Genomic DNA, 15,306 nt, shown 5'->3' on the forward strand with positions numbered 1-15,306 from the left:
GTGAAAGATTTTGGTAGGTTTACCCCTTCTCCCAACTCCATGAATGTAATCTATTTTCTCTTTGTCTGACCAAAACCACGAATTTCATGGCTGTTGTTTAAACTGAAATTTAGAGGGTTATGGAATATACACATTAATAATACTTTTAAGCCAAAGACATGGAGAATTTCATGCAACTTTTTTGATTACCTGCTATGAGACTTATTCTGCTTTGAAAATGTTCACTCTCAGAGTCCCCAGATTATTTAGCTTTTACCCCAGCTAAAGCATAAAATTAAAGTATTCTATAGTTTTTCAACCTTTTTTGGGCAGGACACTCAGAAAAAAAAAAATAATAATAACTGGGCCTAAAAACAGAGTTTCAGGTATTGAGAAAACTAAAAGAGAATGCACCACATGCAATTCCTAACTAGAGTTAACCTCAGAATTCTAAAATGCTGATAGAACTGATGTTCATGACATTACAATAGTGAGTGCATTTTTGTATTCAGCAGAGTCTGGTCATTCTGCAGCAAACAAATCCACTGTCTGTTCCTTCACAGCAGAGTACCTATTAGTAACCCTGGATAGTCTCAGCTAACAGGCATTAAAAGATCAAAGTGGAGGAAATTATCTAACAGTAAGCAAGCATAGGCAGGGGTCAGGGTTTCATGTATCTATATCCCTTAGAATAAGTGCCGAACCTCTGTGGGATTACCATTGCAAGGTAGTAGATTTGTTGATAATAAGGCCAATTTCTTTACTGAAGAACTGAAGTGGCCAAAAACATGTTTTTATTCTAAGTTTCTGGTTTGCTTTTTCCTCAGTTCTTACAGGTAAGCAATGGACAATGCATTCATAAGCTTCTGTAAAGAGAGAGAACAATTTTTTTTTTTTTTTGCCAGTATTATTCCATAAGAACTATTGAGATCAGATATAATACTAATTTTTTACCCACTACTCTACTAGTCTCATAAAAATTCTTGTTTCAGATCATCATGGCCAATGTAGAAAAATAGAAGCCTTCAAACAGTTCTTAGAAATATTGCAGATTTTCTTCACATCCAGTCTCTGTACTTCTACAAACAAAACCACCTAGTAACAACATTAAAGATGGAATGATTGGCTATAAAAAATAGTTACACTGAAAGCTGACAAAAGCAACTCAACAGCTTCTTAAATTCGGTAGAAAACAGAAAAATGCAATCACTACTGAATAATACAAACACCTATGAAAAACTGAATCTCAACCTGACAGGTTATTTCCATAATAAGATCAATTACAGGTGACCCTCGTATAATGCGGATGTTAGGATCCACAGAAATGCATTGTTATATACATCGCGTTATGCGAGACTCAAACCACATAGAAAAAGTAAGACTATGTTCCGAAATCGGTTTTTTTTTTTAATTATATAAACAACGACATACCCAACAAAAAATATTTTTTATTTAATTTAGGTAATTCATGTAAGTTAAGAAAACATAAACTATGAAACAAATACATAGTATAAACTTATAAAATTACAAATTTTACGTAAACTTAATTGCGCATAATGCATAAATGTTTTAGGCAAAATAAAATAAAGTGCATATTTTAATCATCATCACCGTCTTCAAAAATAACATTTCGTAGATGTTCTTTATTTTCGAATGGCAGGACTTCTTCATCACTTGAAATCTCTTGGACATCATTTGTATAATTCTCATTGCATATTTCGGCTGGTTTATTAGTTAAGTTCATAATGTGGAGCTAAACAAATATCCAATTGTCTCGTGAATTTTCTGGAGTGCTCCACTAAGGGATCATCATTCGTAAATAACTTCCTAACTTTTTTGCCAAGTCCAATTCTTCTGCTAATTTCTTTAAACTGAATTCTTTAATGGATTCATTGCAATCAGTCTTCGGCAGAACTTTCCCCGCCATTTGGTTCGACGTCACCTATTAACTATACGAGTTCCTCCCCATCAATTAATTAATTTTGTTTTCAACCATATCGCAAAAGCCCTCAAAAGTGGTCATTACTATAAAAATTAAATTTTTACATAAAAAAGCATTACATAATATTAACACATATGATTTTTAATCCGCTTTCCTAGCAGAAAACGAAGATTTCAACAATAAACAACTGTTATTGTTGAAATTTTCAACAATAAACACTTTATATGGCAAACAATTGACATACATGTAATATAAATTCACTACTTATAACTACATGTGTGATACGGGTAGACACAAATATAACAAAGATAAAATTTGATTTTAAAGTCGCTCAGTGAAAAATATATGAAATAATAAAGGGTTACTACAATTTGTAAACGGTGTTACATCAAAACCATGTTGTGTAAGTACCGCACTGAACAAGGGTTACTACAATTTGTAGACTGCGTTATATCGAAACTGGTTGTATAAGTACCGCGTTATACAAGGGTCACAAGGGTTACTGCAGTGGTGAGCCATGGAAATTTTAACAAAGGGCTCGCATCGTCTAGCAAAAATAAAGCCTAACTTAGCCCTTATGATACTTTTATTGCGACTCTGTAGAGTTTCTAACAGATATGATAATTGCTGTAGGATATCAATCATTAATGCTAGATCTTTTAAAAATTCCAAATTGAGAAGTCGGTTTAAAAAGTCCTTATATTTATCATTCAATGCAAAATGCTTGCATAAAGCTGGGTAATTTCTCCACAAAGCAAGAGCCGTTCGTAAACTGCAAGCTGCCCATCGTGGTCCAAACACATGGTCGATCTTTAAAATTTCGATACCAAAGTTTTTGCAATCTTATTTAATTCTCATTGATTTTTTGGTGATTGATGATAAAAAGCATATAATTTATCCAATAAATATTTCAAAATGATTTATTTCTTTAATGTTTTTTTATCGAATCGTCTAATGATAAGTGTAAACGATGAGCGCAATGCCAAATGAAATGATGCAATGAAATGATTTTTTATATAGTTATCAGAAAATCCATATGAATTTAATAGCAATAATAGTAGCACATGTATACATTCCACGGTGGTATTTTCTAGTTCTACAAGATTATTAAACAAGATGAACAAGGGGCTCGCAAATATGAGAAAAATTTAGCAAAGGGTCCCCGCAAGCCCCTTATAGCTCACCACTGGTTACCTGTAATTTGATAAAAGAAACATGCTGAACTTGTCTGAAGACACTAAAAATCATCTTTAATCAAAACATCCCCTGGTTCCAAGAATATATGGGGTCCCTAAGGTGCATAGACAGGGCTTGCAACTGACACCTACTGCTAATGCAAGATATTCTCTGGCCTTGTTGCTATCCAAATAGCAAGCAAACCTGCTAAGCCCAAACAACAAGGAAAAACAATCTCTTTTATACAGAATACAAGAAATTTCATAGAATGCACCAAAACATGACAATAGATGCTACCATACGACTACTACATGACCTCTTTCCTCCAAGCTCCGTAGATCTCTTTAAACATTGCATCAGTAGCACTTTCTTTAAATTCCAAGAGGAATATTTTGAACAGAATATTAGCAATGGGTTGTGTTTCTTTACCATTTGGATACATTCTAAATTTCTCAGTTTATAGGAAACCAACGAACACACCAGACATTACTTACACACCACATCCACTACAGAAAATAGACATTATTCATTCCCTATGTCATAGAGCTTACAGAATTTCCACTTATATAGATAAAAGAAAAAAACAGATTATCTCAGCTCCATCCTGCCAAAGAATGGTTACAAGAGAACATTAGTCAACAGAATTCTACACTAACCCCCAAGATAGTCAGATAAACATGAAACCAAGACTTTAGAGGAACACCGATTTTTTCCTATAAACAATCAGTCACAAATAAAATAGAAAGGATATTGCATCAACAAAATATAAAAGGTGCTTTCTATCCCCCATCAATAAGATCTCTAATCTCCTGAAATCTCTAAAACTTCCCCATCCATTAAGTATTCTTGATTACAATCAAGAATACTTAAGACCCAGCCATAGGCCAGATTCGTTGGCTATGCCAGTCCTGAGCCCATATAAAATGGGGGGGGATAGTTCCATACCTCCTCATAAAAGGGGCTCATGGCCATTGTATCATACAAAATAAAAAATAGCTAACCTTGGCTGTAGGTCATGAGATCTAAGAATTAATGTTCCTGGAAAGTTTAAGACAATCATATTTATTTAGATTTTTTTTAAAATCTACTGCTGACTCCAAAAAAGTCTTTCAATTTTGTATTTGTTGTAGTGAAGCAATAGCAGTTTTTGACCTATCATTTGATTCTATGCAAGGTATCTATCCAAAGCATCAGTTAAAACTAAACATAGTCTTGGCGGTAGATGTATTTCTTGTGTTCAAGACAGATGCGTGCACCCCCCCCCCAGCTTCCTTCCAGTTTTCCATAATATGATAAGTTGCAAGAACAAAGAACCTTGGAACAGAATGTGGAAAGAAGAATGGATAAGGGCACTTCCTATGATGTTTGAAAACAATGCAAAAATTATATGTTTTTTTTTAAATAACGAAACACGTATTAACCACAGTGAAAATTATTTAATTGTAAATATTTCATCCAAGTATCTTAGGACATCATCAGTACAGTAGTTTAAAACAATAATAGGAATACTGTAATCATGTGCCCTAACTGTATGTTATTCCTAATATTGTTTTAAACTACTGTACTGATGATGTCCTAAGATACTTGGATGAAATATTTACAATTAAATAATTTTCAGTGCGGTTAATACATGTTTCTTTTAATTAAAGATTATATTTCTTTAAAGTTCTGGCTATTTTTTTCTGAAGTGCCCATGATACAGGATAGCATGAGTAATCTGTATGTTGAAAAGGATGCGAGAAACAACTATTCTAGATCTTCTTGGCATTATAGCCAATGGACAGGAAATAATGGTGAATAATGAAGTTCAGCTGTGAAAGAAGACTGGTTGAAACAGAAGCTGGAGGCTCTGTTAACAAGGGGTTTTAATAATATCACATCAATGGGAGATTGGTTGGTTAATTTCTATTTACAGCCAAAGCAACTAAGACTATGACATCAGTCAATAAAGGGAAGAGAGGTGATGGAAAAGTCTATATATATATATACACCTGTGTGAGTAGATTTCCTGTAAACAGAGAATGAAACAGTGCTGTTAGGAAGATGTGATTAGAGAGTCTAGAAAATAACAGACTATTGTTATTTTATTTTTCTAGTGAAGTAAAAAATATGACAACCTATGTAGATCTTTTTTTCTCAACCACAATCAACAACGGAGTTGACAAAAAAAACCTAACGTCCTTAAGCAAACTTGACCACCTAAAAGAAATTGCTCCAACTGACATTCTACTCTACATATTCCTTTAATTACACAAAGACAAAAATAAAACAACTATTACACCCAATGCTGCTGCAGTCCCCAATAATGATTAACACAAATGAAAATTGTGTCTTGTTCCGAGACTGCAATGCTTTCAAATCTCTCCGTTATGATCCTGCTAATTCCCACCAAAATATTAAAAAGATTTATACATGTCTAAAATTCATAAATCCAATGACCTTTTCCATCTTGCAGTATATACTACTGACTCACTTCCCTTAAATTAGACAAACAGCTAAATCTTTAACTCCTTCCCTTTACTTGCCATACTTCATTTTATATATAAAAAAAATAATAAAAAAAATTCTGTCAACACTTAATCCGAAATTTAGTTTTAAATAGTACTGACATCATAGTTAGTTTTGATATCACTTCTTTATTCACCAATACATCCACTTCTGACACTTTAAAACTTTTCCCTGACATCACTGATTACTTCAATTTTGCCATTCATGCCGGTTACGTCACTTAGGATGCATACATAAGCTCTCCTCCTCTAGCCAATTTTTTTATATGGACATTTTGGATGCTGTCATTCTCAAACCTTCAATCTGATTAAGATACACCAATGATGTGTTCTTCATTTTAGCCACATGGTGGTTCAGGCACATTAGACCTTTCCTACTCTACCTCAACAGCCAACACCCTAGAATCCAGTTCACTACAGAAAAAGAAAACAATAACAGTGTCTTTTCTAGTTTGTCATCCAAATTTAAAGCAAGTTACGTGTGATTCAGACATTTTATGAATAGAACTGGGATCATACCAATTATAAGCATTGTGAATCACACAGAATTGCATCTAACAACATTATTTGCCTTCCCAAGAGTCCAATTTTGATAAAACTGATCTCTTCTAGAAAAAGATATCCCAAAAGAACATACATTAGAAAGGCTGAATAAAAGAAGCTACTAGGACCAAGATATTGAAGGACTGTCTAACTGATGTTGAGATTCAAATGCCTCAGGAGACTTCAAAATGAATCTTATCTGAAGCTGCTCATTATTCATCCTGAAAATCTGAGAATGCAGGTGATATTTAAGAATCACAATCCAAAGATATGGGTGAATCACAAAAATTTTCACCATAAGTTTGTGAATTATTTTACTCCAGCAGTAGAGTAAAAAATAAAAGACTCTCATTTATTGATAATGTATTAACTCATAGCTTAGACTAAGAGTCTTCTCTAAGATTCAAAGTGAATCCTGGAGAATTGAAAGTTTTTGTCCTCAGAAATTCAGTCAATGGATCAGCATGTCATCACAAACTTTAAGAAAAAGCATAAACTTGAGTTCAAACAATGTTTTGTGGAGACCAATGGAGAAGGTAAGCTGATATTAAAAGAATTCTGGAAAAGTTGTAACATCAGAAATGATACAAAAATTAAAGAATGGATAACATTCATTAAAGTAATATTAATTATACAATTTTTGCCTATGTATCTAAGGCATCTTCAGTACAACTACGAAATGGAACAATATAATATACAATTAACAGAAATATTCTATGAAGTATCACAATAAGCTTTTAAGGTTAAAAAAAACAATCAATTCCTAATTTTAAAAAATTAGAAAAGTTTGACAGATTGAACAATGTAGTAATGTTTCACAAGTTTCCTTAAAGACATTAAATAAGAAATTTGCTCTTATGTAGGACTTATGTTTTATTCCACTGGTCTTTGTGTGTAGAGATTGTTCAGGTTCATGATAAGTTATACAAAATTTATGTTCCTCACAATAGCCAAAGACAGATTTTCCAGACTGCCCAAAATAAGATAGGCTAAAAGAGCAAGAGGTCTAGTGCTCATCTTTTGATGAAGAGAGAAGTTGGAGATTTTCCTGATAAGACAAAATTCACATAAATGTTGAGAGGCTTTAAAATTTTTGCAATATGTTCAGATTGCCAATCTGATTAACCAAGTAGTTAGTACAGCTACTTTCCAACCTACAGGCTGTAGGTCCAAATCCGTGGGCATGGATGTTTATGATTGCCTTTAGGTGGGAGATGAATTTCATCACCTAGTGTGAGACCACTGTCCTGCTCATTGGAGTTGTGGCTTGAAAAAAAGTTCCATGTTTGGTCTCCAGAGCAGTTTCCAGATTATGTATTGGGTTGGCAAATAAGTTCGTTTAGTTTTTCAGAATGGAATGAAACACATTTTATTTAATATATATATAATACATACTAGTCAGTTATATGTTGACCCTCTTTATCAATGACCTCTTGACATCTGTCCACCAACTTCATTATGCCACGTTCATGAAACTCCTGAGATTTAGTTTACTAGCGAAAAACTGATCCAGGTGTCTTTTGACAGCCTCCTCATTAGCAAAGGGTTTCCCGTTCAGAGAATTCTGCAATTATTGGAATAAGTGGTAATCGGAAGATACCAGGGGTCTGGTGAATACTGAGGATGCGGCAAAACATCTCAGCCAAGACGTAACAATTTACTCTGGGTTGTTAACGATGTGTGGGATTTGGCGTTGTCGTGGTGAAAGACAACTCCTTTTCAATTTGCCAATTCAGGACGTTTTGTGCTAATTGCACGGGCCAGTCGTGTTAACCGTGTGAGCAATAGACAGCTGAATCAATCATTCTGCCTGACAGTAACACCTCGTAGTGGACAACACCTTTATAATCCCACCACACAGAGAGCATGATCTTCTTTAGGTGCAATCCAGCTTTCGAGGTTGTTTGCGGCGGTTCGCTCTTATGCCCCCATGATCTTTTACGTACCATGTTATCGTACACGACCCATTTTTCATCTCCTGTAATCATCCGCTTCAAAAATGGGTCATTTTCTTGACAACGTCACAGCGAATCACATGGATATGCGAGCAGTCATATTGGTCTCAGTCAATTCACGCAGTACCCAAACATCGAGTTTTGAAACATATCCCAGCTTGTGCAAATAGTTTTCAATGCTTGTATGGGATATGGTACTGCAGCAATCTTCCGCACTGTTTGCGACGGAATTTTGTCGATGATATCCTTCACAACACTCGAATCAACCTCGGTCGGGCAACCGGCACGAGGCGCATCACTGAGGTCGAAATCTCCAGAACGGAATTTGGCAAACCACTTTTTGGATATGCGTTCTGTTAAGGCACCGTCCCTGTATATGCTGCATATTTTTATGGGCTTCCGCAGCTGATTTGCCTTTTTTGAAATAAAAAAAGCAAAATATGCCAGTAACGTAAGTTATTTCCTTCCATTTCTAAAAATATGTCACACACAATTGAAGTAGGCCGAACGAAAATTCGCTGAAAGGTTATGTGAAATGTCGTGCAACAATAGCAACAGGCAAAGCGGCATAAACTTGTACTAATGCATAAACCAAACGAACTTATTTGCAAACCCAATAAAATAAATAAAATATACAAAAAAGTAATAAAAAAAAGAGAAAACAAGTCCTCAGCCCACTGATGATACAAATGTGCCACAGATTTACATAAAACCTTTCATGGGTGGGAGCCACAAAAATTCTTTAACATATTCTTTCAACTTTCTTGACAAACGGTTTTGGTGAAGTCTTTATTAAGAAAACTTTCAACAGTTACAGGATTTCTATTTCTTCTGCCTAAGAAATAGGAATAGTTACGTATATTCCACTTCTCTATGTTAAAGAAATATCTAAATGTTTTGTGAAAATTTGAAATACTTTTTGTGGCATTTTGTTCCGTCAAAAAAATTTACATCTCTCTCTCTCGTCAACAAAAGACAAGTCCATTTTGTTGTCCAGACATTTAATAGATTCCTTGATCTGCAACGTAAATCTGATATCAAGTATCATGAAAAATAATCTGTATGCACAGAATTCTGTGGAATAAGAACAAAATTTCCACCATGAATGTTTTATGGAAACTTGTGAAATATTACTACATTGTTTAAACTTCAATTAGAGCTGATGACCTAAGTTTAACTTTATTACGGGAAATAGGAAAAAGGTGAGCAGATCAAAAAAAGTACTGATTTTTTTTTAATTAGGAATTGGGTGATCAACTGCTTACCTTGCTAAAGTTATTGTGACACATTATCGAATTTTTCTATTAATTGTATTGATATATTATGTCATTCCATTTTAAGTTGTAGTAAAGATACCTTAGATATATAGGTGAAAATTTCATAATTAAAATTACTTAATGTAAGTTATCTGTTCTTTAATTTTTAGTATCATGCCTACTTATATTCTTCCAATTCTAAGTCAAACATCAGAAATACTATAAGATAACGCTGACTAAGAATAGTGAATGTGATTCAGAAATCATTGTCATTGGAATAGAAAATATTTGTTTCCTGATTTAGAAATAGAGTTTGAACCCACTGAATAATAAAAATAAACCAGAAGTTACACAGCTTATCCCAGATGTTAAATAAGCAAATCTCAGCCTTATGTGACATCAGAAGATGTGTAGGAGATTTCCAGTCTCTTTCTGAAAACCTCTTTAAAGAAGAGATTCTCAACTGACAACATTAGAACCTCTGCATACAGAAACCAAAAAAAAATCATGATTCAAAATATGAAGAAAAAATATTGCTAAGGCACATAAACTAGAAGTCACTGTCATCAAATGACTGACCATGACAGAACATTCAAGGCTTGTTTAGGAACCGATTCCCATGAGTCACATGCATTTATCCTGAATGACGTCAAAACCAAAACAGGCAAAAACTGATTCTCAGAAAAGTGTGTCTTACTTCTCTCTACCTTCAGAAGGATGTCAAGAATCTGTTTATCTCCACATCAGATATCCAAAAATTTTTTTGTACTGTTTGTTGCACACTGATGACGACAAAAAAGCAGGAAAAGTTCACCACCTTTTTTCCCCTTCATAAACAAGCTGAACATCCCCCAAATAACTATAAAAATGACCAAAGAACCTCATCCAATGAAACCAATTTTCTCTTATGTGGTATATTTGTTGCTTGTCTTACCAAAGATACAAATTCAAATTAATGAACTGTGATTCCATAAGGATTGTTTAATTTTACAATAGGGTGCCAAAGAAAACATTTCTTTTTCTTTTTTTGTGCACTGGCTTAAAAAACTGCATGGTAGAAGAATCAGCAGAGCACTGGAAATAGTCAAAGAATGGCTGAAGGAAGTAGTAAGCAGAGTGCATCTCCAGAGTGCAATCAGCTAGAGTTCTTTCCTATCTTCTATATTAACTAATGTGATACTTATCTAGATACAGATATGAAACTAGATGAAAAGAGGTGAACAAGTTGAAAGTAATAAAGCTATTGGTAGAGCTTGATTATAGTAGTGGGAATAGATGACATCAGCAGGCATGGTGAAAGTTTGCAGAAGCGAATTAGCAGTTCCCCCCAACTTTGTTATTCAAACCTGTCTAAACATGAAACTAATTTCATTATACAAGAGTGGAGATAGGATAGTAGCAACCAATTTTAGACAGTATCTCTGGAGTGGTCATTAAAGTGTCTGGAAATGTGGATGCAGATCCTATAATTAGGATCTGCATCCACAGGTTACAATTATTTACAGAGGACAGGATTACTTTTTTAAAGGTAGGTCTAAATGTAGCAATTTGCTCTCATTTTATAACAGTAACCGAGCTGGATAAGGTGAAATGGACATACCACAATACTCCTCGATTTGGCCAAGGCATTTGATGTGATTCCGCAGTGGAGACTGTTACGTAAAGTGAAAGAAATGGACATGCAACAAAATAGACTTGTAACATGGAGATGAGAGCAGAGGTGTTGTGCATATCAAGAACAAAAGGAATGCAGTCTTTAAAGTCTGAGTAATAAATAGATAAATGGAGGAGAAATGATAGAAACATGCAAGTTGGTAAAAATATCTTATGGTATAAATACAAGTAAAATATTACAGCTCAGTTATCAAAAGAAAACTTGTGATCATCCCTGGAAACCAAGCAGAGGTGTTAAAACCGAATAAGAAACTCAAAGATCAGAATCAGAGAGTTTCTTGCCGAATATAGTAAACTATAAAGTATCGGCGACACTAGCGACATTATGGAAAATACCTAAGAATAGCGATCTGAACTTTCCCCCACCTTTGCAACGAGTTGCCCCGGTATTGTACTACGTACTAGGATCACTTGCATTGGCTAACACTAGTGTCGCCGATACTTTATAGTTTACTATATTCGGCAAGAAACTCTCTGATTCCGATCTTTGAGTTTCTTATTCGGTTTTAAAACTATGTGGGATTTAATATCCCCTTAATTTAAGTAATGTTTTCATTGCCGAAATGAAGCTTATTAGCTCTTTATACTTAAGCAGAGGTGTGTTTACACGTACATGAGGACCAGGGTGTTCTCAAACTGTGTGGAATGAGCTACCAGTGGATGTTGTGAGTACATCTTCAGTGGATGTCTGCAATTTTGACTGTCTGGAGGAGCCTGCATAATTTAATACTCAAAAATCATAGTTGCCCTCAATGAATATCATACTTTTGAAGATACTTTTATTTGTTCCACAGAAATAATTTAGGGTGTAGGTGGTGGAACAGCATATGATTTCTATGAATTCACTACGAAGGATATAATGTATGGAATTTATCAAGCATTAACTGTGTTGCAATGCAGTTAAGCAGACAATATAACTAAAAGTAATACAGTACTTTTTTTTTTTTTTGCAAATTATTCTACATGATATGAGCAAAATTAGAAAAATTTGAAGAATTTTTATTTGAATGTCATTATATGTAGAATAGTGCAAAAATAAAAAATCTATACATCATGACATACCTATGTACAAGGAAGAGCCTGATCCATCTAGATCTTGATTTTTATGGACAGCAAGTTGTAGATTTTCTATATTTACATCATTTGGCCTTACAACCTCTTCATTTAAAGGACAGATCTCCATTTCATTTACTAAATCTTCCATTTTATGTTTATCTGTGACTAAATTTTTCTTTTCTTGAACATGTTCTTTGGAAGGTTCAGTAGCACCATGAGCAAACCAATACATATCTACATAAAAAAGGCAAATGTTACAATAGCAAAGTTATACAATAAGAATATCTTAGGAAGGCAACACTACTGATAAGAGATCATTAATTGCTCAATTAACCTTCCTACCGGCTAGGACGTCTATAGACGTCCAACTAAATCTGGATAAGATTCAGCCCACCTGTTTAAAGAACCTGGATAAGAAGTGCAATTTGACTGTCATGTCCATTAGAAGGTGTGATAAACCCTCACGCTGAAGAGAAAGGTTAATCGGATTATCTCCCGTTCGTAGCTGCCTCTCAGTTGCCTATAACAAGAAACGTACTTTCTTGTTCCATGCTGGTGAACTGGATTTTAGTTATATATGATAAACTAAAAATAGAGAAATAATTTATATTTTTTTTCTCTTTTTATTGTACAATACAGTTTTAATTTCTGGACAAAATGAAGGTCTTGCATAATTTCTCACTTAACCAATTTAATTTTTTATTTTTTTGCGCTAATTTTTTTCTAATCGCTACTAGACAAAAGATTTTTCTTTGTTCTCGAAGAAATTAATTCACGATAATTATTTGGAATATTCTTTTAAAAAAAGAAAAGAAAACTGGCTGCCGACGTTCCAGGTTATATTAATTTTATTTTTGTACAAAACCATCGAAATCGAATAATACTTAACAGATTTCCTTTAGGACACACTTGAGCAACTTTGCTTTATAGAGAATAACATGAAATTCTTTAATCATATTACTAAATTTTTTCTTCATGTTGTATAGTAATCTGTACTTTCACTTTCTTGGTTTCCTTGTATAATTGGTCATTACAAAATGAAATTAACAGTTATGATTTAAATTTATATTTTCTGCATAATTCAGATATTTTATTCCCCAATTTTTAAAGTAAGCGATACATTTGCTTATTTTTATCATTCAAAATATGTATATCAAATGTGAAATTTCATTTCCATATTTTTACAATAGAATTGAACTTTATTTCGCCTCTGATAGTTTAAACCCCCCCCCCCCCGTTGCATTACTATCACACACCCGAAAACTGTTATGAAACATAGGTACAGTTTTAATTTAATTCGGTATTTTTCTCTAGTAATTGTTCCACATAACTTTAATTTTTCGATACTGAGTGATTATTATAAATTAGCAAATTATAAATCAGACAATATACATATTTCCTGATTATTATAAATCAGGAAATTATATGATATTCGGATATAGGTGAAATTAATATTTAAAATCACTGTCATCCTTCAAATGCAATAACAGAATAAAGAAAGTGAAAAACCCGAAGTTTCGAAATACATTTCGAAAGCCCGCTCTCGAAATGTATTGGTCTACAGACTGGATTCTGAACACGCCAATGTTTCGTGATGTTATGACTGAAAAACAATTCAGTCTCATCATGAAGTATTTGCATTTTCAGAATAATGAGGAATACGATCAGGCAACACATCCTTCCCCAGTCCTCAACAAAATTTATGATTTTCTGATGAAAATGTAGATCACTCTACATTCCTGAGAGAGACTTGAGTATCGATGAAAGCCTTATGCCATTCAAAGGTGGACTGAAATGTTAGCAGTATATTCCCAAAAAGAAAGCGAAGTATGGAGTAAAATTTTTTATGCTTTGCGAATCGGAAAGTGGATATCTTTGGGATTTCAAACCTTATACGGGAAAGCAAACTGTAATCGAGCACGATAAATATTCGGATCTCCCCTTGTCGATGCGTGCAGTAATGCAGTTACTAGACCCTTTACTGGAGAAAGGTTACTGCATTATAATGGATAATTACTATATATGTGTCCTGAACTCGCTGATTTGCTTTTACAGCATCTTACAGATAGTTATGGTACTGTAAATGCAAAAAGGCGGGATATGCCTCGAGATCTGGCTTCAGGAAAGCTATCGAAGGGGGAAATCCTAACTTATCAGCGAGGTAAAGTCTTTGCACTACGTTGGAAAGACAAAAGAGATGTTTTTCTGCTATCTTCTCTGCACAATCCATCAGCGGAATCCGTGGAGAAGCATGGTTTGAAGAAAGTAAAACCTATTGCTGTGTGTGCATACAACGACACTATGGGTTGAGTCGACAGGTGCGATCAGCAGCTATCATTCTACTTTGTAATGAGGAAACAACATAAAAAATATTACAAAAAAGTGTTTGGGCATGTTATTTGAATTTTGAAGTGTTTGGATTTTGTTATTTGGAACAGTTTCCTCCTGTACAAGAAAAAATGTTTGTCTACCATAACATATCTAGAATACAGAATAGAAATTGCGAAAGCATTGCTGCATGCACATGCACCTTCTTCAGCAAGCAGATAAACAGGAAATCCTGCCAGACATCTGAGGTTGAACGCTGCTAACTCCAACCATTATCCCGAAAATCTACCACCAACGGCTAATAAAAAAAAAAACCTCCACGCAAATATTATGTATGTAATAAAAAAAATATCAGAAAGGAAACAAAAATCTGGTGCCATGAGTGTAAAACTGCTTTGTGTGTTTACCCTTGCTTCAAGGTGTTCCACGCTGTTCAATAATTTTAAATTCTGAACAGTATGAAATAAAAAATGTTTGTTTTCAAGGCCATCAAAACAGTCCTTTTCAGGACTACAAATATTGATGGAGGGATACCCGAATGCACTGTTTCTTTTTCATCTTGAAGGCTAATTTTTAAGTTCTTTTTATGACACAAAGAAACTGGAAGGAGTATTCCAGGTAAAGTATTTCATCAAAACAATAAAAAATAATGAAATAAAATCTACCCTATATATATATAAAATGATAAGTTTTTTTATGTCATGTTTATCGAAACGTTTTGAAACTCAGGGGCTACCCTGAGTGTCGAGTCTTCAAAATTCGAGTCATCAGAATTCAGGGGCTGAACCCCCTTTCGAGTTATCACAATTGAAGGAGAACTGGTCTACCATACCGGAACACGAGGGGTTGGGCATAGCCCCCCCTAGTTAATAAATGAAATATATAAATAA

General features: G+C 34.1%; 1 protein-coding gene across 5 annotated transcripts in view; it reads right to left on the minus strand.

The window, feature by feature from the left end:
- The window catches only part of LOC150096055 (uncharacterized), a 366,639-nt gene that overhangs the window by 228,187 nt on the left and 123,146 nt on the right, over positions 1 to 15,306 (minus strand). For all 5 annotated transcript variants that reach the window (XM_090408865.1, XM_090408866.1, XM_090408868.1 and 2 more), the window contains exon 3: positions 12,095 to 12,322. In XM_090408865.1, coding sequence (XP_090264991.1) covers positions 12,095 to 12,322 — 228 coding nt within the window. The remainder of the gene's footprint in view (positions 1 to 12,094; positions 12,323 to 15,306) is intronic.

The sequence above is a fragment of the Typopeltis vanoorti genome, chromosome 19 (genome assembly GCF_054136105.1).
Source record: "Typopeltis vanoorti isolate ZY-2024b chromosome 19, IOZ_Tvanoo_1.0, whole genome shotgun sequence".
Lineage (NCBI taxonomy): Eukaryota > Metazoa > Arthropoda > Arachnida > Uropygi > Thelyphonidae > Typopeltis > Typopeltis vanoorti.